Source organism: Notothenia rossii (genome assembly GCF_949606895.1).
Source record: "Notothenia rossii genome assembly, chromosome: 3".
Classification (NCBI taxonomy): domain Eukaryota; kingdom Metazoa; phylum Chordata; class Actinopteri; order Perciformes; family Nototheniidae; genus Notothenia; species Notothenia rossii.
The window spans coordinates 34790559-34816976 of NC_136901.1; the positions used below are offsets into that span (position 1 = coordinate 34790559).

The window sequence follows — 26418 nt, forward strand, 5'->3', positions numbered from 1 at the left end:
ATTACAACAAACATTTCTCTCTGTCCATAAATGATTCAAGCAAAAACATCCACACACAGGCTGAAAACCAATTTAAATTTATTATGTTTTTAATTCTCAGTACATTCAGTACTTGCAAGGAAGGGAAAAAAAGCAACAAAATCTTACCATTCAAAACTAAAAACATAAAATTAAAAATATTAAAATTGTAACCATTACTCTATTAGAAGGAAAACTATGTGTACCTCCTCTTTAAATATATTTATGATTGAATGGTCAGAGGAGGGATTTTCTGACATCAGTGCAGGGAATCAGCTTCCTGTAATTATTACAGAATAAACCTCTTGACAACTATTTCATTCTCTTCTCGGCTGCATAAACATCCATTAAAGACAAACTGGGGCACGTCCTCCAGAATCACCACAACAAATAACATCTCTTCCTATCGCACGCGTTGCTAGGTTACAGTGTTGAGACTTCAGTCGCATCTTCGTGGGAGATGAAGGTTATTACTCGCACAAACATCACCTGCGGTAACACACAACAACCGTCCCAAGGCTGAACAAAAATTAACATGATGTCTAAAACAATAACAAAACAAATCCTAGTCGTAAACTTAAAAAAAATAAAGGAGAACATCTCAGTGCTGAAGAGTAGAACTGATCCTAGAAAATATCTGAAGGTCGGGGATCTATTTTGGACTTTTTTTATTACAGGGCTCTGAGGAGGAAGGAACTGTGCGCCCGCAGACCTAAAATAAAGAGACAGGCTCCCAAACCTCAGTGGGACAAAACGCTGAGGCGAGCCAAAGAAATAAAAGAAACCCGTTCTCTATGATTTCTTCTTCAACAGCCGTTCACACAGGAGAGGAGGAACGCTGCTCTCTACCGACTGTCGCTTCTGGAAGACAGAGAGAACAGAATAAGAGCTAACCGTCCATCTAAAAAACATTCTGTGGACCAAGTGGTGGGGGGGGAGGGAGGGAGGGTGAAATGGCAGAAGTGTGTGGAAGACAACGGTGGTGTCGAAGTGGACGAATTAAAGCTCGGCGGGGCGGGTAGCGAGCAGCAGCCACGAGTCCTGAATGTTAGAAAAATAGACAGATGAATCTCCGAGTGGAACCCCTTCCTGTCTGCCGTGCCCCTCGTCCCTCTCTGTTTATCTCTCCCTGCAGCCGCTCTGCGTTCAGCGGCGTCTATCCCTGGGGTTGCTACGGCTACGGGAGCGGCGTCCTGCCCCGGCGCCTACAGAGGGTCGTGGGGGGGGTCGGTTGCTGCCGTCCCGCTTCCTGTCGGGCTCCCTGTCTCGGCCGCGCTCCCTCTCTCTCTCTGCTCCTCGCCCGGCCGCTCCGACGCTTGCCGCCGGCGCGCCATCTTTCTCCCGAGCCTTCAGCCGCTCCTTCAGCCGCTCCCTCTCCTCCTCCGCCTTCTTCTCCAGCTCCTCCTGCCGCTCCTTGCGCCTTTGTACGCGCTCCTTTTGCCGCTCGGTGCGCTCCTGAGTCCTGTGCGCCGCCTGGTGGAGGCAAAGCAGAATGTATTCAATAAAAAACACACAGAATTGAACAAGTGTGTTTAGGAAGCAGTGTTCATTTTGGCAGCTATTTTTGATTTAGTCTTTAGACGAAAATGGTTATTAGTTTCAGTCAAATGTTATCCTTCATAGTTTTAGTCGATCTAAAATCATTACATTTCCCTCAACTTTTCGTCAAAATGTTTTCTCTCTTTAAACTAAATTCCGTTTGGCAAATACAGGTATCTGAAATTGGAATCAAGGTGACGGCATCAAGTGTGGAAATTCGTAAAGCAACATTTCACTTTAACACTTTTAACGGTACTAATACTCTTAAAAATCTGTTCAGGCCGCTGCAGCGTGTCTGTTAGGCCCCGCCCCCCGCACACAGAGAGGGAGAGAGAGTTAGGATCTGCCCCCTGCACAGAGAGAGTTAGGCCCCTCCCCCACACACAGAGAGAGAGAGTTAGGACCCGCCCCCACACAGAGTGAGAGGGAGAGAGAGTTATGCTCCGCACCCGCACACAGAGAGGGAGAGAGAGTTAGGACCCGCCCCCCGCATACAGGGAGAGTTAGGCCCCTCCCCCGCACACAGAGAGGGAGAGAGAGTTAGGACCCGCCCCCCGCATACAGGGAGAGTTAGGCCCCTCCCCCACACACAGAGAGAGAGAGAGAGTTAGGACCCGCCCCCCGCACACAGAGAGGCCGTTTCTCAATCGCGAGTAAAACTGCTGCAGAGCCACTATTTCAAGTATACTACGTCAGTGTTTTTCAAAGTGGAGGCCCCGACCCCCCGAGGGGCCCGCCAGGAGCCGCCAGGGGGGTCACGCAAAGTTTTTTTTGGTGTTATTAATTACTGCATATCTATCAATCTATGTGTCCTTTGATGCCAATGTTTTAATATTTTTTATTTATTAATATATATATTTTTTTTAAATCACACGACCGCCCTTCAAGCCAATCAGAATCGAGCTGCCGCTACTGAGAGTGAAACTGAGTATCTGCTCAGCTTTTGGAGCAAGTGAGAGCTAGTGAATATTTCGCTCTGCAGCTGGATGAGAGGACGGATGTAGCAAATATTGATGTTTATATATGAATATAAATATGTTTATTGTTAATATTACTGTTGAATATTATATATAATAATATTAAGGCATACGTAGCTTTCAAAAATGCTAAAAATATATATTAATTGTTCATATTACTGTTCAAAATTATATAATATTATAAAGACAGAAATCACTCTAAAAATGCTTTAAAAATATGTTTACTGTTGATATTACTGTTTAATATTGTGTTAAGAGTGTTTATAAAAGGAGGCACAATGAATGGAATGAATGACAAACAAAAGATAAATACAAACATTTTTTAGAATAACCGATTATTAATTATTAATACAAATATATATTAAGAAAATGTATTAAGATTAATTTGTCATATTTTCAATCATAATGTACTCATCATTTAAAAATGTTTTTGCAACAGGGGGGTCCCCGCCAGAGGATGATGCTATATGGGGGTCCTTGGCATGGCAAAGTTTGGGAACCCCTGTACTACGTCATCGAGTGGCGCCAAAGGACTGTTTAAATGCATGTTAAATGCCCAGCATTCGGCGCCACTTGATGACGTAGTATACTGGAAATAGTGGCTCTGCAGCAGGTATACTCAACATTGAGAAACGGCCACTGAGAGAGTTAGGCCCCGCCCCGCCGCAGAGATAGAGAGAAAGAGTCAGGCCCCGCCCCCCCGCACAGAGAGAGAGAGAGAGAAAGAGAGTCAGGCCCCGCCCCCCCGCACAGAGAGAGAGAGAGAGAGAGAAAGAGAGTTAGGCCCCACCCCCCCGCACACAGAGAGAGAGAGTTAGGCCCCGCCCCCCGCACACAGACGACTCGAGACACAGACAGGGAGAGATCGCTCTTCTGGAGTGAAGAGAGCGTAAATAATGATATTGCAAGTTAGAAAGGTAAGATGCGTTTTGACAAGACGGACACTTGGGGGGAAATATGCTGCATTTTGAATGTCTGATAGTCCACCATTAACACCTTAGTCCCGTCTTGTCAACGAAAACTAAATATAAACTTCGTCATAGTTTTTATTATCAAGGATCTATTTTTAGCTCGTCATCGTCATGTAAAAAAGGTCATTGACGAACACGATAGCTTTCGTTGATGAAATGAACACTGTTATAAAGAAGGGAGTGAGAGACCAACCTGCTCCTCAGAGAGGGGAAGCCAGTAGATACACGGCGCTGCTTTGGTCTTCAGGAACAAGTCGTCCAGCAGCTTTGCAGGAGGCTCGTCTCCTTTGGTACAAAACAGAGAAAGGTCAGATTCTAGGAAAACCACTCAAACTGTGTGTGAAAAAAAAGTAACTTTAAACCTGCTAATCTTGCCTAATTGTGAAAGCAACCACTGGGTATTTATCAATATATTTACTCTATTTGTCAGCTGGCTTTATGTAAATATTCCCAATATTTTTGATTCGCTTTTATTCTACCAGGTGTAGTGATCAGTTACCCTTCTTCTCCGTCTTCCTCTCCTTGCTCTTGGCCCTCTCCCTCCTCCTCCTCTCTCTGGATCGAGAGCGGGGTCTGTCCTCTCCCGGCCGGGCGAACTCCCGGACCTTATCCCGGTCCCATTCCCGCTCGCCACGGGCTCGTTCCCGGCGCTCCATCTCTCTCTGCCGCTCCACCCACAGCTGCCGCACTCCCCCCATGCCCCGGTCCCACTCTGGGTTCTGTTCCCGCTCATGGTCTCGCTCAGGCATCAGGGGGGGCAGCCGGCTCGGGGGAGCACTTTGGGGGGCGACAGCGTGGGGCTTCTCCCTCACTGGCTTCAGGATGCCTTTGTGAATGTCCATCTGCAGAAAACACACAAGTCAGGATGGGACATTTTGTGTGCTGAGAACATTGAGGGACAAATTAAAGTACATTTTTTTAAAAAAGGGTCCATTAATCATCAGTAAGATAATATGCAGACAAAGATGACATTTGTGAATTAAAATGGATATAAAGGCACCAACATGTATGATCCAAAGATACTAAACTACTTTATTGGTTTTAACAGTAGGCCAATGGTAGATGAGGTGATACCGCCTGCAGCGTTAACTTCGCATTTAGCATGTTGTGGATCAGAAATGCTTCCATGGACAAAAATCCCTGTTACGTACTATTTCATTCTGCATGTATTTTACTGTAGATCGCACTAGTTGCTAACTATTTGACACAGCATATACAGTGATGCAAACACAGGTATGGTGAAAAAAGAGAGAACTATTCGAAGCAGAAAAATAATAAGCGTAATATACCATCTGACAAGGCCTGTGCTATAATGCTTCAATTAAAGAGCCTGTGACACGAGTTTCCCCCATCATCCAAACCCATCAATTTGAGTAAATATTGTCCCCTTGAAAACCGTTACTGAACTGATTTTGGATATTTGTACTTTGATAACCATTAATCTGCCCTTCAATGTTGACCATTTTCTGGATCTTCTCGGGGATTCTTCAAGTCCCGCCAAATTATGGGTGACGTCAATGCGGGCACAGCGCTCCAGCTGCACCATTCAGGATCCCAGCATCTGCATGTAAATGCACGATGGCGCACACAGCAGCAAGCTCAGACAGCGATGACAGTTTAATTTTGAACGTGTCTGAGAGCTCATATGAGGCTGAAGGATCGGTTTATTTTGTATCTGTTAGAAGTTTAGGAATTAGGTGCGTCAATATGGGCGATCATACGGTCATGTAGCCAGTGATGGACTGGGACTAAAAATCAGCCCGGGACTCTCGACCGGCCCACTTCGGTACCGCTAGTAAATTGTCAACGGGGGGAGTGGGGGATGTGCTAGGGACTTATCTGACCGGCCCACTTCGTTACCGGCCCATTGGGATTCGTCCCGATGGGCCGCCACTGCACCCAGCCCAGCCCACGTAAACTGTCAACGGGGGGAGCCTCGCTGCGGGGAAACGGTGGACCTAGTGTCCCGATCGGAGTGGGAATATACTATATATATATATATTATATAAATAATAATAATCTGTGCATTTTATCCATTAATTTCCCCAACATTGTGGTAAAAAAAAACACATTTAATCCATGTTGGTGTACTACTAGGGATGGGAATTTGAAAGCAAATGTATATTCGAATATTCGACCCCCCAAAAAACGGTTAACCGGTTAACCGAAATGTACATATCCTATAAAAAAAATAAAAATACTGTAGTCAACTTCATTAAAACGTTATTAACGTGCCTAAACTCAGTAATTCACAATTTCTACGCATGACAACACACTTTGTCCGTGTTTGGATTTTTTTTTTAAATATTGAAGTTAAAAGCATCAATCTGGTGCACTTTGAGAGCAACATGAGGAGATCTATGGATTCATCTTTCAACACCCAGATGAAACAGAACCGTAAGCAGATTTTTATTTTTGGGTATTTTACAAATCACTCCCCTTTTAAACTCTATTCTTGTTATTTTTAACAACTTTTTTGTTACTGTCATATAGTATTTTATACCTGTTTTTCATTTAGTCTCTAATGTCTCATTAATAACTATAATGATCATATCAAGGTGTGCCTTAACCTCACTGAGCTGAGGTTATTTGAGCCTCTCAGGAGAGAGCTCTCTTCCACCTGGTTGTAGAAAAGCTCTTTAAAGTTGCTAGCATAGCTAGCTAACCAGATGCTAATCACAACAAAGTTATTGACTGTATGATGAGTATGACAGATGAACAGATCGCCACTGTGCTTTCAACTAAAGACACAGCCACGCAAACACTGCGGTGTGTACGGCTCCTTATAGGTACTGCGATATTTGAAGAGCTGGAGCAGCGTTCCGGTGCTCTCCGTCAGCACTCTAGTCTACACTCCTTTCAGACGAGACATAACCACGTGAAGACCAAGACACGCTCGTGTTGTGTTCAAGGAACCTGTCCTTGGCCAGGAAAAACAGGCACTCGCTTGTTTAATTATTTTGCGATCTAGGTTTCTTCTTCTTTTTTGAAGTGAGAAGTTGTCCGTTAGTCGGACGGACTGACGACCCCCCCCCCCAAAACGAAAACTCTTCGGTTCTCCACGAATTACACAAGTCACCCAAATCAGCGTTAAAAAAGCGGGAGGAGCCGAAAAGCGACTAATTTGCATCACCGCATATACTACTCATATCATCTTGTTTTAAATAGCCTGGATAGTAAACTATCGCTCCCCTCTAATAACTGAGACTGATAGACATCTTTCTTTCATTTTGCTCAGTTTAAACACAGGGATAAAGAGAGAAAAAGGGATTTCTAGGCGTGACTTGCCTCATCCTGCTCACAGAAGTCGACGTTGAGGACCTTGGGATTGCTGGAAGGCCATTTGACCCCGTGGAGGGCGGCTCTGGTGGCGACCGCCTCCTCTGTGGTACCGTACTGTGGAGACAAGAGGGAAAAGGTTATCAGGCTGAAAATGATTTTAAAGTTGAAGCAAACACACTTCTAAAAATAGAAGAAACACACAGAGGTGAGGATAGGGAACAAGAATCACTTGAATGCTTCTGTCGATTCCTGAGCTCATATATGCCTTTCTGTAATAACACACATTTACTGAGGGATTTTATATCCATTCTTAGCGGTATACTCGGCAGAATAGCAGGAAGCAAGATGTAATCCACGATACTCCAACCCTCAGGTACTGAGCATATTCTATAACCAACACAGGTTCAGAACAAGGGTTTGCACTCGATATAAAGATATCAATGTGTCTGTACTCACTGTGACGAAGCAGTGAGACTTGATCTTGTCGATCCAGAAGCAGTCTTCCAGCACGCTGCCCGTCCTGTTCAGAAGCTCTTTGAGTTGGCCCAGGGTGAAGGGTCGCACCTATGGGATACACAAGGGGCATGACTCAATCATCATCATCATCATCATCATCATCATCATCATCATCATCATCATCAGTAACAGGCGATCAGTTTGTGTAGAGCAAAGGGAAACAGGAGAGAAAAGAGCTGAGCAGAGATGACCAAGTTGTGCAGCAGGATATTAGGATATATGGAGAAATCCATGTTAACACACACACACACACTTTACAGTACATTTTTTCCTGAGATGTGTGATGCAGGGTGGCATTTTCTATCCGTCTTTGATCCAAGTTTAGCTTATGTGACGCAAGAAGAAAGAAATCTGCAAATGCTGTCGTTGAATGTGTAATGTCTGTTCAGTCATGCAAACTTAAGGTGATACTTTGCTGCGGCCGTAATACCTGGGTGAGCGCTTCTGACTCTAATTATGGGAGTGATGTGGTCACCACTGGCATCCTGGCAGAATGCCTCATTCATAAAACACGTGGAATTGGTAAAGCTGTTTCCTTACACACAACTGTAGTTTGTGGCGAAAAGCTAAAAAGAATAAAAGACTGTAATGTCACGCGGTAACCAAACCCACCAGGTTGGTCACATGGATGATTGTTGAGACTTTGCCCTGAGGCGGTGAGGGTTGCCTGGTCGTGCGGACGGGGTCGTCAATGGTGACGGAAACGCCGGACTTCTGTTGACTGATGGAGCGACGCACCAGGCTGTCACTAGGGGTAACTGAGGGAAACGGGAGAAGAGGGGGATCGGTCAAATAAAACTGGCATTGGTGGACGCAGGGAGGTGCCAAAGAATCAAGTCAACAGGGAGGCTTCACTTTTCTTTTCGTCTCCTTCAATCTTGACAGATATCTGGGTTTCCATGGCTTCCTCAGAAACGCTGTTATTCCTTTTTTCTCTGGAAGTCCTGCGCTGTTTCTCTTTCTCCGTTATCTCCACCACCTCCTCCTCCTCCTCCTGCTCCTCCTCCTCCTCCTCGTTTGTCTGTCCGTTTTCCTGAGCGTCTCCTGGGACGACCTGGGGAGGAAAATGAGTTTTAGACAAATGTTAAAAACAGCATTTTCTCAAGCTGTTTTTTCCAAATAGAAATAGGCTCAATCACGACTGGATGTGACATGCATACACGGAAACCTGAAGTTTAGGTTTACATTATCATAATCTTGATTATTTGGGTCAATAATTGATATCACGATTATTAAAAACTATAATCCATTTACTTGGAAAACATCAATTTATTGAAAAGAAAAGTGTGTAGTATTTTTTAACAGTTGATTACCCTGAACTTTAAGTATAATTCAACTCGTTCATAATTGTTTTATTTCGATTATGTTGTTTTCATAATTAACTAATTATTAATCGCCAAAATCGTAGTTGTGATTAAAATACGATTAATTGAGCAGCCCTAGTTTACATAGGTTTAAATCTGACCTGTGTGACGGTGCGTCTGATCTTGAGGCCCTTGTCCTGGTCCCCCGCGCTGGGGTCCGAGCTCTCCTCGTCCCCGGACATCTGCAGCTCCTCTGGGTGAAGCTCCACCACCGCCTCCTCCTTCACTCTGATGTCAGGGATCAACGACTGAAAGTCACAGACGGAGAAGAAAGGAGAGAAAAATCATCATGGTGTGATTTTTTTGGGGATTTTTTATCAAACTGATATTTTGGTAAACACAATTTATAGGTTGTGACTTCTCTGCAGCACCAAAATACACATGATGTGGACTGTTACATTTGAAATAACTGTTGATTCATTGTGCAGCCCTAATATTTTAATCACATCTACCGCACAGAAAAGAAAACATGGATAGCTAATTGATTGTTTAAATTAAATCCTCAAACATTTTCCCAGCTTACTCTTGATGTTCTTTATATTCATCACATTACTCACTTGAGTTTCAAAACATTAACACAGCTGGGAGGAAATCTTGTGATGAGGGGAAAGTGTAACTTGGCTGTCTGAGTGAGAACAATTCATTTTAAAAGCTTATTCTGATCAGTTAAGAGAAATTCAGCTAATTTATTATGCAGTTTCCCCCACCCTCTGCCCCTGCCCCGGTCTCGGTGCTGTACCTTCAGAGAGTCGGTTGTGATGCTGATGGATGGTTTCTTAGTGGTGACGGCCGAGCTGGAGCCCCATCGCCTCTTCCTCCCCGCTGCCGTCCCCGACTCACAGTCGCCTGCTCCTCCATCTGTGGCGGGTGGAGACGTCTTGCTGCCTGCAGGAGAGAAAAACACTTGGCGGATGATTGATCCTTCGCTTTACAGAACTTCAGTGACAGGTTACTGCACGCTCATAGCCTGGAAGAAGAAAGGGTTGCTTAAATACTTTAATCCGAATCGTTTCATGGCAGTGACTCATTTGAGTTTTGGGGGCTTTTATGTGGAACTGTGCGATACCTTCATTTGAAACACTATTCAACATGTAAAACACGTTGTTAATGTTTTGTGCACATTAGCTTATTTGAACTATGGCTACAGTATGCAGTGAGAACATTACAAACCGTGCAGCAGGTAAATATAGAAAGGACAACATGACTAGCCATAATCATGAAGAGGGTCCTAGCTTATTAAAGTAGCAGGAAATACTGTAGCGTGGGGATTTGTTTACATGTTGTGTCCCAAACCAGACATCACTGTTAATCACAGAGCATGATGCGCCAGCATTTTGTAAGATAGGATAACAATGCTTCATTTTTCTCCTTTCGAAATTTGACATTTTAAGTAAAAAAAACACTCTGCATTTTTACAATTTTGCACAAGGGTGATCAACACTTAGAATAGGATATTTTCTTTGACATTCTTGTTCCTGTAGTTTCTCATGTAGCACTAAAGAGGTAACTGGTGTACTCACTGGTCAGGGATATCTTACGGGCAGCGAAGGCCTTCTGATTGGTGCCCTGGAAAGAGAGAGACGGAGAGAACATACAGAAACCCCAAGGGTGCGGGGCGGGATGAGAACCGAGGGCCAAAAACGCAAACAGGCAACAATAGAGAGGAGGTGAAACAGGAAAAGTGGAGGAGGGGGTGGGGGTTGGGGGGGTGGGGGGTTTAAAGGCCTGGAGGCTCCAACTCTACCACATTATGTATGGAGAGAGTCTTGGGTCGATACAGAGACTCCAGACACGTTTCCGCCTTCCACCTCTGCTCAAAGACTCAGAGATCAATCATTACGCTAATCCCTGTGAGTGTGTGAGAGGCTCTAAAGACACAGCGTGCATTAGCACACAACTTGGCCTGTGTGAAACTTAAACTGGGTCATATCTCCGAGCGGTAAGTCATTACAACATAATGTCTGACGGGTGTGTTTGAGTGGATTAGGTAACTTTGCCACATTCCTGTGGGGTGATTTCAATATTACCTGCCCTGGTGAGTGAATGTTAACCTTTCTGGAATGCATCCGTTTGATTTGTTTAACCTCCCAGCTCGAGAACATTTATGGAGCTTTACTAATCTCTACCCATTTGGGAAGAACTTGCTAGTCTTTCCATAATACAAATCCAAACCAGAGAGATTCTAAAAGTGTATTTGTCATTTGTTTAATAGCCTTTCATGAGCTGATAATATTCTGCAAACCTGATAAATCACTTGTAATGAATGAAGCAAAAAGTGAAGATGGGCTTTAAGGGTGGTTACAGCTGGGGGCCCATGTACTGGGGCTCAGATTAAATCCCCTCCATCTCCCCATTTCAATACTGTCACTCTCAAAGGACCGCTTATCTGGCCCAAAAAATGATGATGCACATTAAAAGACCAAGACCCAAAAAGCTAATCCCATGTGAGGGGGCAACATTATATTTGTTATAGGGTTACTGGTCCAAATGTATATATATATATATATATATATATATATATATATATATATATATATATATATATATATATATATATATATACACACACATTTGGACCTGATCAGTTCTGTGGAGCAGAGGTGGAGAAACGCGTGTTGGAGACTCAAAGATCTGTCAGCAGGACTTTGGATACTGCAGTTCCTCTAAAAGATGTACCATATTTAACAACACACGCCTGTAGACCAGCAGTGTATGACATGTGAATGTTTAAAAATACCAAAATAAAACTGCAGTAAATAAGCGTAACACTAAATTTCAAGAAGAAAAAATATTCCTCTTATTTACAAAAAAGATGTAGAGGAAAGAGATGTTCTAATTGTTTGTGTTTACAGTTAATACTTTAAAAAAAGTGTATACATTTTAAATATAGGAATAATCACAAGTGATTTCCTGGTACCATTTGACACCTGATTCCTTACTGGCTCGACTATGGCCCAACCGCACGACAGTGTGTACTGTATCTAGGCAACAAGGGTCCAATCAGAGATGGCAGGGCGAGTGAGGGCGGGGCTCGATTTGAGTGTGCAGATTAGCCACCAGGCAGGAAGTGATCACTGGACTTTTGTTCTTGAATGGGTCTGGGGAGGACTTTTGATCAAAGAGTCACGTTTCAGTCTTTAGGGGAACAAAGACTTTCAAATTGATGGATTCGGACGGACGGTGGGGGGCGGGGGGGGGGGGAGGGGGGGGCTTTCTTTGTTAAAGTCCATGATATGGGAGGAACAAAAAAATCCATTGTATGATGCTTGAGTTTATAGTCTTTCATTGTCCATGTTCTCTAATATACAGCCATTGTGAGGGGAAAGTTCCGTTGAGTTTTAATCAGCTCATGAGGTCTCCATAGAGAAGATTTCGCTGCAGCAGGGTTTGGCACATTGACAGCACATGCAGAATAAAAAGTGGTAAAAATAGTCCAGAAGAATGTCTCTTCGTTACATTTTAATCCAGGTAGCAAAATAAGAGCGTTCGATGGACATCATCTTGAGTACCTTTGCTAGCATGGATGCTCAGCACTCAGAAATCACACATGATGTAGCGGACAAGTTTTGGGTGTAGGGAAGAGATCGATTGGGAAACAATAAACTGCAGTCACGTATCTGGAAGTCACATTTGAGTTCCCTGACAACGGGCTGCAGAGAAAGGGAGTTGATGATTTGTTAATTCGTTGTTATTTGGATGATCAAAGTCACTTGCTGCATAACTTTGTGAGGCACCGTGTCCTTTGCACAGTGTCCTTTGCACCATGTCCTTTGCACCGTGTCCTTTGAAAGTCTCTGTAACAGTTCAGGTAACATCTCTCTTTTCATTGCTGATTTCATGCAGGATAAGTAATTGAAGTCTCTTTTAAAAGGCTGGCCAGCTTGTCAAGGCAGAGGATGGTTGTTAGCCTCACAAACTCAACCAACAGTAGAGTGGGTAATAATCCTTTGTGGTCTAATCCACAACTTTCTCCAGGAAAAAGTCCCATAAATCATCATTTCCAAGCAGATTATTTCAGTTGCAGTGTGTGGTCAAGTTGTAAACCCCTCACAGGGATAGTATAAGAGTCATGCCTTAATCACTGCGTGGGTTACTGCAGGCGTTCTCAGTCCAAAGTCATTACTCCACTCCGCAAGCAGAGGGCAGTGTTGGATTACAGGTGGAGGATAAAAACAGATCTGGAGAGCTGAAGATGTTGTCTCCGAGCTGCACCTGGCTTCTGAAGGACGGAGGCGTGGCAGATGGAGGTCAACACTTTGAAGATGTGTTTATCCTCAAAAAAGGCCGATGGGAAAAGCGATAGAGCATTTGACACCATCATTCATCATCACCGCCGAACAGTGCAGCGCAGTCCAGTGCGGTTCTGAGGCTGTGCTACCATGGCAACTATGTGCTGCGGCAGTTACCATGGCTGCTGCTTGTCTGGTGCTCCAGTTCCTGCTGGCTCAGCACGTCTCCGTGGAGATACAGTGCAGGCTTTACTCTGTGCCATGGGGGTTGCAGACTCTGGGCCTAATTCAGGTGCCAGCGACGCACTTGGGCATAGCGGGACAGGAGTTGTAGGAGTAGGAGGTGTGGAGGAGGTGTTGGTGGTGGTGGTGGTGGTAGTAGTAGTACGCAGCAGGTACCATTAGGGGCAATGGAAGAGGCATGGGCACCTTCATAACAAAGCAATCAATGGGGTTTTAAACAGCAATCACACCATAAATATATATAGTGAGAGAGAGAGAGATAGAAGCGTTCATGATGGGATACAGAGGTATAAGATGGAAGGTAAGGGGATAAAGAGGGGAGAGTGAAGAATAACAAGAGGGAGGCAGTGTGAGAGGAGCAAGCCAGAGTTGAAAGCAGGGTGAAAGGAACAGCAGAAACAAGCCCTGATGCATCTCTACACACACTGTCAGGGGCATTACTCATGCAAACCCAAGGGGGGAATAAAACCTACAAACAGGCATGCTGATAAGGAAGTCAAATCAAAAATGTAAATGAGGCACTCAAGACCTCCGTGGCTGAAATGTGAAGTAATTTAATGGTTTTGGAAATCTGGTTTCAAAAAGCATAAGAAGGAGAGGCACATCTAACATCAACAGTAGCTTCTAGAAGGGTAAAGATTAACTTGTATGTTTTGATAATGTAATCTTAGATACGACTACATTGATACAAAGCTAACCCGACAACCACTTCAGGTTTCTTCTCTAGAACTGTCTATTGGGGCTTTCACACCAACGCGGTTCCAGGGCCGGTTCAGAGCTAGAGCCTGAATAGCACCGGTTTTTCCTGTTCACACCGTTCGCTGTTATTGATCATTGTGGAGAGCAGGCAGACGTTTTGTTTTATATTATAGCAGCTATCGGATGGAATCAATACACGGGCTGCACAGGTTGACATGTCCGACTATCACAAGGAGAATCATGAAAAATACGCCGGTAAAATCTGCCTGTAGAAAACGGCTTATGCCACAATAGAATAGCAACAACAAGTAGTCAAGATGGTCAGTTTAGCTTCGGTTGCCAAACAACTGGCATTAGCATTATTAGCATTAGCCCCGCGCACCAACGGAGAGAGAATAACTTATGGCAACACAAAAAAAACATGGGAGCGGTGGAGTGATGAGGATGTGTCGGCGTTCTGGCGATTTACTCAGAAGAGGACTTCGGGTGGCAGTATATGCAGTGAAGTTGTTTGCAGCCTGCCAGTAAACCCTTAAGGCGAGACACTACAGGTGAATAGGGTAATTTTTTTAACTTAAAGATATCAGCTAGAAATTTCTCCAGTTAATTACTTACAATAAGGCAATTGTTTTTTGTATTACAAGTTTTCAGAAATAGCATGTTTAAATATGCAAATTAGCCATAATCTCATTAAATATGCGCATATTTTAACACATTTCAGGAAACAAATTTTTTTTATTGGATAAAGCCAGGTTCAAAATTCTTGTTTCATTTTGTTGTCATATTAGAATTGAAGGCTTTTACAGAAGGGATTTTTTATATCTCTTTTTATCACTAAATAAATCAGAAAATACTGTCAACAGCCCTAAAATATCAATTTTCGCCATGTTTTTAGGTATAAAATGTTATATAATTCAGGCTATGAATGATAAATGAACAAACCCTTCAGTAAAAGCCTTCAGAATATGGATAGGAATATAACTGGAAGGTTTGGTGTGTCTACGTGCTACTGAACTGGAAATGTTGTGCTCAGAGTAGGAGAAAAAACTCATTTTGAGAAAACGACCTTTAAAGATATGTATTGTCAAATTCCATTTTTTTTTATTGGAAGACACTATTTTCAGACACAATATCTAATCTAATACTTACAACAACAACAACAATATAGAACATATAAAACACAATACAACTGAAAACTGAGTAACACAGTATGTACCTGATGAACAAAACCACAGTAACACACACACACTACGACCACAGTAACACACGCACTGCAGAACTGCCACCCTAGTCCATGCCTGCTCCATAAGTAGGCCCCTCCTGCATCTCCTGCTGATGTCTTTTCACCTTTTTTGCTGTGCTTAGACTCTTGCGCCTATATTTCAAACTAGCAGATGTAATGGCCTCAGCTTTTGAAATTCTCAGCAAATCACTTTGTCTCATTGCGCTGACAGTAACAGCTGTGCTCTGGAGCCACAACTTCTCCATAACAGCCAGCATGGCAGAGGCACCTTCATTAAAGGTGGAGATGGCCATACTTGCAGCTGCCTCAACCCTGCTTTTCCCCACAAAGACCGTTTTTGGACACCGCGCCCATATCACAGAGTTGAGGCACTCATTGGCATTTTGAGTACCTCCATGCTGCATTCTCTGGAGCAAGCTGTCACTTGACATGCGGTGGTACACAGGGATAAGCTTCTCCCCCACCTCTCGCTTTAAAAAGTTTCCAGCATGTTCTTTGTGGCTACCAGGTGTTTCCCCATTATCCTCTGCTTTCCTATACCAACACCAGGAGGGATTGCACCTGGTGTGTAAGGGGCTGTCATCAGTAGACATGCCGTGGAGGAGACCTGCCCATATTTCTCCCTTCATTTTATCGATTGAACCCTGGTTGTTGAGAATTACCCCCTGTAATAATTTTGCAAAGTTTTGCATTTCTTTGCAGTCAGCTTCCCTACACCCTTCCCTCCTAACTTTTTCTGTGAACTCATTTTTCTGAGTGCTGTACCCATTCGCTTGTGGGCATGATTAATGCACTCTAATTTCACCACTTCATGCCCAGGGTATGGGTTCAGTGCAACCACCTCCCTAAATGCTGCGCTATCCCCATCTGACAACATCTCTGTGTACCGCACCTGGTGGCGATTCACAGACCTGGCCCACATCCTCTTGGCTGACTCCTGCTCCATTGCCTTGCTTGACCCTGCAAAGTTTCTTGCACAATCACTATGTGTCTGTCGCCAACTGTCATACTCCTCTTCTGTAATCTTTTGCTCTTGCTTGGCATTTCCCTTTAGAGCACAAGCATGGCAATAGGATGATAGGATTTCATAGTCTATCACCAATCCAGTAAGGATGTCAATGCACACACCGATCCCATAATGGGATGTGAAGCCTCGCTTTTGCCATGTGCCATCAAATGACACGCTGATGTTTATAACTGCCTCTGCATCCTCCCTCAGCAACTCTGCAACATCTGGGTCCACATCTGCATAAGCCTGCCTGACCTGCTCCCTTGTCCTGTGAAGTGACTCCAGGCCTCTCTCTATTTCTGCCACTAATAAGAGAAAAAAATAAGTCAACTGAATGTCCTGATAAGTTATACTCTGAATTCAATAGTTCAAGTTTTCTTGGTCTCAATCCTTTTTCTATACCTGTCACTCTCTTGTCATGTCTCTGATAGGTTTTGAGATGAAGTGCAGGAATCCCCAACACTTTGCTTATTTTCTTCAGAGCTGCATAGCCCAAGCCTAACTCGTGCGCTAAGAGCACCATTCTCACATTCACATCAAAAGCAACATCCTTCCTGGTTTCGTCTTGAAGACGTGTCGATGTGTACACACTTTTGCGGTACCCACCATCACACAGACTGCACTCTAAAATTAAGCTGCTACAGAAACCATGGTTTTGCGGATCGATGTTAACTTTGAGCCCTGTCCCTGCGCAATTTGGGCAAATCAACCCACTGAGCAGTTCATTCAGCCGCGCTACATGTATTATCAGCCACTGCTGTGTGGCGCTATCTAAACCCTCCTGCTCTTTGGGTGACAGCTTGCGCATTGACGCACTAAGTGAAGGTTTTTCAGGTTCGGGGTCATTTGTTTTGTCTTCTACCTTGCTACGTGCAAGTGACAATTGTTGTCCTCTTCTCTTTGAACGATTTTTTCGCGGATGTTTCGGCATTTTGAGATTTAAATTTTCAGCGCAAATATAAACAAGGAAGTGTCATGGCGCACCACGTGACGCATCTGAACGAATCACGTTGTCAGAAATTGACACCAGCCAATAAGATTCCGTTCTTTGGTCAGATGACCCTTTTGTACTTTCACGATTGGTTGCTGATACAAAGGAAATGACCATATTTGGATCCGATGAGATTGTGCAGGAGAACCTGAGCTTTCCAACGGTACCTCTCATGACATGGAGCAAACAGCGGTCACGGCACTTTATGTTACGTTAGATTGCTAACTTTTGGTGAATTTAGGAGAAATCTACCGACAGAAATAGACAAACTATAGTAAAATAAACACCTAAATGTGTATTTTGTACGTTTTCCTTCCAAAAGCCTGAAAGAAAACATCTTATTGAATCAAAATAGCACAAAATCTCAAAATTGACATGGGCATGAAAAACGATGTTTTTGCCTGCCGTGTCTCGCCTTAAGCAGAAGAAGAAGAAGTGACGTCAGCGGCTTCATTTGCGTAATCTTTCCTCAGGGAACTTATTCCGGTGTGAACGCGATCGGCTCTTAGTTCCATGGGGGTACTAAGTGCTGGCACTAAGTGCTGGGAACTAAGTGCGGCAAGGTACTTGGTGTGAAAGTGGCTAATGAACCACGGCACTCTGGAGAAAAGTACATGGTTGGAGAAGTCCTTATTTAATTTAATCTGGCTTCGTATGATTAAAAGCAACACGATCATCGACCCGACGCAGTCCCCCATTGCTATTGTTGTTGTTGTATTGAGCGCCGTAACGCCATTGGGGAGAAAATCAGCGACGTAAACGGTGACGTCATGACGCGGCAGCACCAGTCGGGCTCTGAGCGGCGTGAACAAAACGGGGGCTGAAAAGAAAAACCGGTTCCGAACCAGAAAAGCTCTAGCACGGAGTGTTGGTGTGAAAGCCCTATATTAGAGCCGAGTAGTGCAAACATTTCCAGATACAACACAGGCTCAATGTTTGACCACAGATTCTAAACATCGATCGCTAAACGGCTTCGTGTGTCAGGGCTTTGAGTTTAATGCTTTTCTAACTCACTTCCTCCCTCTACAACACATACAGACTGAAGGAAGCATGCTTTTTCTGCAGCGAGATGTTTAATTTGACCACCTCTTGCATTCCAGCGACATCAACACTAACCATCCCTCTCCAGACAGAAAAGACAAGTGTGTGAGAAATCATCTAAGTTATGATATGTTAGTTGCATTTAACCAAAATGGAGGGGGGTTAGTTCCTTTCTATTTATCCCAGGACCCAACTCCAACTCAACCCCTGTTTGTTCACATATGAGCATTTGGAAAAACCTTAAAGTGAGTCATCTTAAAGCCATTTAAGAGGTTAAAAAGATGCAGAAAGTGTATAAAGGGCCAGAATCGGGAGGATAAAAACTCCAAGGAATTAGTGGTTTTAAAAACATTGGGGTTGTATTGGTTTCAAGTGTCCCCTCTTGGCTTATGCTGCCAACTACACATGCTTTTATATGAATGAAGATGCAGGTTAGTGGGAGACAGAGTGGAGACCCGGGTACCCCCCCCCCACCCTCTGAGTGGCCTTACCTCCTCCAGGTGGCCCTCGCTGCTCTCCGCCTCGGACCCGGAGGGCGGCTGCTGAGTCATGGAGCTCTCGGGGTCCGGCTGCACCTCCGTCACGGCGGCCGCGCTGGGCTCCGACACCTCCCTGCAGGAAGAGGAGGCGATTGGGGTGAGGAGGAGGGAGAAAAGCGCAAACAATGCTTTCCTTGTGCTATGGTATCAAAAAAGCCTGTATTTTTTGGTAATAATCAATTATTTTGGTGGTTATTTAAGTCCTTTTTCAAGCAAAGAATATCTCAAATAGCCGAATTTCGCTCTGTTTAATGATTATAAATGCTAACATGTTGGCTAGTCACAAAAAGCAATATGATCTTTAGGATTAGGGCCTTGTACTGTGGGGCCATTTCTAGCAATATCTGACATTTAAAAGAAAACAATAATCAAAGAAACGTCAGCAGATGACAAGTTAAAAACAAACACGGTTGCTCTAATGGAAGAAAATCCGAATAGACAAGAAAGACTGCCGTGAAGCTGAGCTCGAGTGACCGGCCAACCTGAAAGGGCGAGTGTGAGAGGAGGCGAAATGATGAGTAGGACCAGACAGGGGAAAACACTGAGGAGAGTCAGAGGAAGAGTGCCAGTGATCTGGGTAACTCCTGCTATGAATAACTCCCCAGTTAACTGACACCCAGGGTCCCAAACACTCCTCAAGGTCCAAGATAAACACTCACAGCCGACTCCAGTGTGTGTGGGCTTCATCTGATCCCTGCTGGGTCATTAATGAAACGACTCTGCCAATACAAGTCATCTATGCTATGTAGTCACTATGAGTCAGACCTCACACAGCCAAACGCTTCCTCAAGTGTTTTTATCGCTGTTATCTAAGGGAGAAAAACAAGTGGAAGTCATCATTATATTTTTAGCTACACCATCAACCTCCATGTGATGACACAGAAACCGTGGCAGCACCCTGTAGGTGGGATGATTGCATCCTCCAGCAGCCTTCTCTTTATCTGTTGTTTGATTTGTTACATGATGCTTTGAATTTCATAGTTTCACATAAAATGGAAGTCATTATTATATTTTGTGTATCATTTTTGGTAGGGATAGTGTATTTTCCCCATCCTCCTCGCTATGCTGGATCCCCCTTATTTGCCCTAAGAGGTGTGGATGCCAGTGTGTGTGTGTGTGTGTGTGTGTGTGTGTGTGTGTGTCTCTCTGGGGCAAGGCCAGACACACCTGCACCAGGCCATAAAGGGAGACAGATGTCAACTAGAAATACAATCCCTCGAGATCAGGAGAGCAGAAAAGGCCAGTCTGCTGCCGTGATGAAAAGATCTCTAGAAGAAAGGAGGAGTGGCTCTGCTTGTCTTTTTTGTTTAAAATAAACCCCCCTTTTAGGCCTTTTGTATTCATATGATTAGACTGGAATAAGGAAGCATGTCGAAAGTACAGCCTGATCCTGAGGAACAATATCACAATGGATCACAAATTAAAAAGGCACTGCTTCTGGTTTAACTTCCCAAAAACCTGAAAAAATGTGACGTTAGGTGAGGTACGACCCGACGCACACATTAATATGTATGGTACTGCAACAGAAATACTCAAATCATGTCTGCAACAACAAACTGGTTTCATAAAGCTGACTTGTCACAAAACAGACTCCCAGGGGACTGGACTGTGAATGCTGGTGCCAGCTGGGAGAATTATTATCACACCATAAGGGTCCATTCACACTCACTGTACAGTTAACAGATGTCTACTTTAATGATCTCCCTTGACAACAGTTAGATCATTAACAGCTACAGCCACACAAACCCAAAAATAAAAAATATCACGTGGGCTAAACAACAAGGTGCATGTATATTGTGGCCCATAAATGATTCTTATTTGACAACAAAATCATCATTAAAGAAAATACATATTCTGAAATTATCAAAAAATACCATGAGCTACCACCATGTTGAGGTCAAGAAAACAGAAGGTGGAGAAATCACAGTCCGCATGCCTCTCGTCACTACACTATGAAATCTGAGCCCATTATTTATTAATCAATGTGCTTTTCCAATGTGAAGCTATTTTAGGTAGAGAAAGGAGACCCCCTACCCTACCCAGAAAAAAAAAATCCCTTCGCTTTCATTCAACAAAAGGCTGTTACCGGTGGTCCCACCCCCGGTGCTCCTCACATGGGCGAACATGCACACTCATAACCAGGCCAATATCAACTGACGACTTGATATGTAACCAGCAGGAAGGCGCTGCTAGGCTAATCAGCATCGCAAAGTACAGCCGTGATCCCGGAAGATCGCGACATGCTATCACCGGCTAATGTAACCCCATCGTTTTCTGTATTCAGGAGGTAAAGGTACTAAAGCCTCGAGTCGCCCTCTGCCTCACTCTTACCCGTTTTTGTTGCCTTCGGACAGCATTACGACCGGCCTTGAAGGGGAACCCCCGGGGAAGACAGAAAATGACACTGCCGCTGGAGGCTATCCCGGTCAGGCGTGGGTGGAAAAAGGTGACGAAGAATTTAAACAATCCGGTCTCGGTTTTCTCTGCTGCTTATTAGCCGTGCACTGCGTCGGTATCAAGGATGCAATGCATGCATGACGGCCATGTTGGCTAGCAAGAGCAGTGTCAAGTCTCCTCGAGAGAGAAGAAGAGTGTCTTCCGGTAGAAGATTACCAAAATAAAAGCTCTGTTAGCTTGTCGGCTAAAACGTGTCGCACTCGGTAAAGAAGTGTTGAATAAGCAAGGGCGTAAACTGAATGGAAAAGGGTTTAACGGTTACACGAAGAATACAACCAGAGAAAGCGGAGAAGGACGTTTCTCAAAGCAACATTAGAAGCAGGTTGTGGGGCTGCCGCATTGAATGCGTGACAAGATATACAACCTGCTTTAATAGAAAGTGTGAGGGAGAAAGCAGTGGGAGTTTTTTTAAAAAGAGTCCAGTTTAAGAAATGTTGAAAGCATCCTGAAAGCTCTGACCAATGTTTTATATTGAAACAGGCGTTTATTTTGCCTTTAATGCCAGCATAGTCCTTTCATAGTCAAGGACCAAAAGAACACATATTCAAGTAAAACTGCAAGTTGTTAGTACACAAGTTAATATAATTTAAAAAATAGCAGAATTTATTAAACTATACATAATTTTTGATAAAAACAAAGAGAGCCTCCAGAAAAATGTATGCCACATCACATAGAAATCAATATTTTGGTTCACGAAAACAAACACTATAGTTTTATTTATTTTTACACCAGTAAGCCACACATGATTTGAAAAATGAATTCCCTTTTTCATTAAGATTAAAGGTGGGGTCGGTACATTTGTGAAACCGGCTTGAGTGCGCTAGAATTTGAAAATATACAACCAGAGAAAATCTGCCACTTCCTTACAGAGCCCCTCCTCCAACACACACATGACCAATGAGGGCACGAGATAAGTTTGTGCACAGATGGAAGGCTGACAGGCAGGTAGGCCATCCAGTTATTTTAGCCGAGCCGGCTCAGATGATTGGTCGTGCTTTTTACAGTACCACGGCTTCCACAGATGACATGTTTTTAATGGATTAATTGTCAAAGCACTTCAGATATTCATTGCTATCGGGATGTTAAGAGCATTCCATGGAATATAAAAAAGTGTATCTCGAGCCGGTTTCTCAAACTTACCTACCCCTCCTTTAAGTGTATTTCATCGATGGATACTGACCTTGTTGAAATGTGTTGTTTCTCTGCCCCTTTACTAAGGTCAGTCTTCTTCTTCTCCTCCTCTGCTTTATGTCCTTGCTTTGGCTTCTGTAAAAAAACGTAAAAATGATGAAGGCAGGGTTTTCAATAAAATACACACAGGAAATCTGAAATAATGTTAAAAAGAACAACACATTTAATTAGCTCACTGACCTTCAGCTGTCTGGCAGGGCCGGTTGTAACCCCGGAGGAGGAGGAGGACGAGTGTGAAGAGGAGTCGGAGTCTGATGAGGAACCTGAGTCTTGGGCCTCAGTCACAGCCACCCTGCCTTTGTGGACTGTCTCCTGTTTCCTCTCCTTCTCCTCTCGTATCTTCTCCTCTTCCTGGTGTTTCCTCTCCTTCTCCTTTTGCAGTTTCCCCTCTCGTATCTTCTCCTCTTCCTGGTGTTTCCTCTCCTTCTCCTCTTCCTGGTGTTTCCCCTCTCGTATCTTCTCCTCTTCCTGGTGTTTCCTCTCCTTCTCCTCTTCCTGGTGTTTCCTCTCCTTCTCCTCTTCCTGGTGTTTCCTCTCCTTCTCCTTTTGCAGTTTCTCCTCTCGTATCTTCTCCTCTTCCTGGTGTTTCCTCTCCTTCTCCTCTTCCTGGCGCTTTCGCTCTTTTTCACGCTGCTTCTCCTCCTCTTCCAGGCGTTTCCTCTCTTCTTCCAGGCGTCCCCTCTCTATCTCCTGCTCTTGTATCTTCATTCTTTCTCTCTCCTGCTTCTGTTCTCTCTCTTTCTCCTCCTTCAGGCGCCTTTCTTCCTCCACGTCTCTGTTCTCTTGGAGCCTCTTTCTCTCCAATCTTTTCAGCGGAGAATCACCAAAACTGGCAAACGCGGCAGTGGAGTGTGCCGTCGCCTCTCCTGACAGATCCACAGCGGAGGTGGCCTCTGCCGCACGGAAAGCCCCCTCAGAGTCCATCCTGTGTGCGAGCAGAGAGAGGGGCCCGGGCCTTCGCTTCATAGAAGGCTCCGGACTGCTGGAACGAGAGCTCGAGTCAGAGTCTTGCCTCTGCATGGTGGAAGGTGGGAAAGACGGCCCCCTGGGACCACGTGAAGCCTCGGGCCTATCTCCTTCCTGGTCCTCTGTGTCTGGTGGGCTCTGTTTGGGAGTGTCAGGTAGGGGAAACAGGTCAGGGGGGGGAGAGGGAGGAGGGGTGGGGTGGCGCAGTTGCATTGGTGTGTGGTGTACCTGTGGTGGTGGGATGTGCTGGGGAGGCTGGAGCTTGCGTTTGGATCTGGCAACTGTTGACGGGAAGCTGGGAGGCATCTGCTGCGGCTGGGGCGGCGCTCTGTTTCCCCTCCGCGCCCCGCCGGGACCGGGCCCCCAATCCTCATCATCCTCGCTCTCGTCATCACTGTCGTCATCATCGCTGTCCTCGCGAACCTGACTCCCCCCTGAGACTCCAGCTGATCGGCTGAGGTGGAGGACGGGGTGCGCGGATCCCGGTTCGCTCGGTGCGGTGCCCTCCTTCTCCTGGGCTCGCGGCACGGCGGGGGGCAGCCCCTGGCGGTCGGGCTGGCCCAGGACGCGCACCGACAGGGAGGCTACGGCGCGGGGGGGAGACGGGGCCGGGGGCTCCTTGTGTCCCTGGTGAAAGGTGGCTCGCTGCATCCTAGCTCCTGGAGCCTCGAGGAACTCCTGGGGGGAGAGGGTAGGACCCAGGCCCATGTCGGGGCCACACGCCATCATTCCGTGAACCATCCCTGCATCTCCTCCTCCTCTCTCCTCTGCCCGGGGCAATAAGGGCTTGGGGGGTATGGAGCGATTCTTCTGGGCAAAGATATTTGAGTCAGACTGACAGATTGCACACAATTTATTTAGCCTTTTCTACTTGTGTCAGGTAAATATGTTTCTGTTTGAGTTACTTGGAGTGCGGGCACACATTATCATTCTTGCTGACTCGTTGTGTTTTTAATACTGACGTTCAATATCATCTCTCTCTCTAGCAACTAAACAAATACAAATAAGTGAAATCCAAGATGACAATATGTGTTCTATCTTCTCATTAACATGTTCCAAGCAAGGGGAAGTCTTTGCCAAGTGCATGATTATAAAAGTTAGATTTTCAAAACATTATCTAAAAAGAAACGTTACAATGTGAAGCTTTGTGTGTCTAGTTCTTCGGGATAAATCCTTTCCTCATTTGAGGATTCAACACTTGGAGGTCACTGACCTTGTCACTGACATAGGAGGAGCTGTCATTGTCCTCCGAATGGTCTTCGTCCTCCTCCAGCACGGCTGAGCTTTCTGTCAGAGGTACACAACACGAGGCAGGGGTTAAAGCTCAGCCTCAGTGTGAGGATTAATGGCACACACCCCCACGGTTGCTAAACCAACTTTTGAATGAGTCAGGATGAGAAATGAAATCATCTTCATTGGATCTTTGTGTAACACATTTAGAAGTACAGAAGTGTTTGACAATATAAAGTATTGCTGTAAGAGAAAGAATGCGTGGGGAATAAAGACACAATGATTGTCCATCTCTTTGAAGTGTTATGACTAGTGTTCATGTGACAGAGAATGTGTTTATCGTCTGATTTGTGATTGTGTGTGTTGATGTTGATGTTACCGTCTACTGCTTCGTCCTGCTGGGCCTCTCTCTCCAGCCTCTCGTGAAGGAGCTCCTGCTGTTTAGCCAGGTACTGTTTTATGAAGCTATTCTGGCTCATCTCCTCACCAATCTACAGCACAATAACATACATAAAACATCCGGTTATTCTTTACGCTGTTACAATAATTGTTTGTCTTAGAAGGGACTATGCAATGGGTTGATCTCTGAGTTATACTTTTGAACAGATCGCAAATTGCCTACACATTAAAATAGTAACAGTAACTATTCTTACCTGCGAGTTGGGCTGCAGCCCACTGTGAGAGGACGACGACTTCTGGAGATTTTCGAGCATCAGAGCCTGCAGGGAATAAAGATGTGGGATTAGTCAAATGTTAAATACTGTATCATGAGCTTCAGTTTCTGTTTGTATTTAACTTGGCAATCAAGTTTTAGATTTTAGGTAAAACTCATACATTTTAGGTTGTTTATTTGCGAGTGAGTTGCTACCTTGGTCATTTCTACCCACTAAAGTGTATTTGTAATTTATCTGGTTACTTGATACTGTTAATATATCTTAGTTTTATTGAACTGATTAGTTATAAAGTATGTGAAATTTAAACAATTTAAGAAAGTATATTGAAATGTTATTAAATAGTTGAAAATAATGGAGAACTATGTTTTATTTGTTATGCCATAGTTAAAACGGTGGAGATACAAACATTTTAAATCCAGATACAACCTACAACTTTACTATGGAAAATACAATTGATAAATATAACAGAACAGTTAACCTAGTAAATTAAAGTATACCCATAATACTCTGTTATTAGACCCATCTTGACTGTTATCACACCAATGTTACACACAGTCAGAGACTGTCAAATGAACCCATTAAAGGGTTAAACCTATGGTTGTTTATGGGCTGGATATATTGTGCAAAACAACACTGTTTTATACAAAATTAATAACTTCAAACTAAATGGTGAAGCACGTAAAATGTTGTTTACATGGTGAAGCGCGCCCCCGACAAACACACACGCAAGAAGCGCATGCACGCTCATGTACTGTACACTATGTGCGGCTGCTTACACTCAGTTTAGGCCTCGACTTGACAGGTGCACAGTTCAACTGTGTGCAACACGGTGCACTAAGTGAACTAACGCATGTACTGTGAACTCAGTCGGTTGGATAGTTTCCTGGTACTGTCAGTTACAAATAACCGAAAACAGAAACTGGTGTTCATGTGTATTACCGTGTGTTAGACGGTTTATTTATTCCCGCTTCTGAAGCCTTAAACCCACCATCTCTACTGAACTTAGATAGACTCGACAGGCTGCCATAACACAAGTGAAAACTCACCCCTTTCAGTCGCTTAATGAGTGCATTTTTCTGTCCGCTCTTGGGCAGGTTTCTTTGCTCCAAAGCAGCTTTTAAATCCGCAACCCGGAGCGATTGTAGAGGTTTTCCATCAAGCGTAATATCTTCGTCCGCCATTTTGCTCCCCTCCGCTTGTCTAAACTCCAACAAGCGTCGCTACGGCTGCTTTTCGGCG

General features: G+C 44.4%; 1 protein-coding gene across 3 annotated transcripts; it reads right to left on the reverse strand.

Moving 5' to 3' along the window:
- Window positions 1-61: 61 nt before the first annotated feature.
- On the reverse strand, window positions 62-26388 carry acin1b (apoptotic chromatin condensation inducer 1b). 3 transcript variants are annotated; one of them, XM_079669182.1, is made up of 18 exons: window positions 26226-26388; window positions 25159-25224; window positions 24885-24996; window positions 24489-24562; window positions 23504-24085; window positions 22490-23413; window positions 22299-22384; window positions 18614-18734; window positions 10188-10233; window positions 9407-9552; window positions 8769-8915; window positions 8159-8357; window positions 7916-8061; window positions 7244-7351; window positions 6794-6901; window positions 4005-4347; window positions 3699-3790; window positions 62-1491 (listed from the first exon to the last, which is right to left on the reverse strand). In XM_079669182.1, exons 1-18 carry the CDS (start codon window positions 26358-26360, stop codon window positions 1165-1167), a joined length of 3762 nt encoding a protein of 1253 aa, XP_079525308.1. In that variant the 5' UTR covers window positions 26361-26388; the 3' UTR covers window positions 62-1164. The 3 variants fall into 3 exon arrangements, with proteins under 3 accessions (XP_079525308.1, XP_079525307.1, XP_079525306.1); XM_079669181.1 differs by having other exon boundaries at window positions 22490-24082; XM_079669180.1 differs by having other exon boundaries at window positions 22490-24085.
- Window positions 26389-26418: the final 30 nt, after the last annotated feature.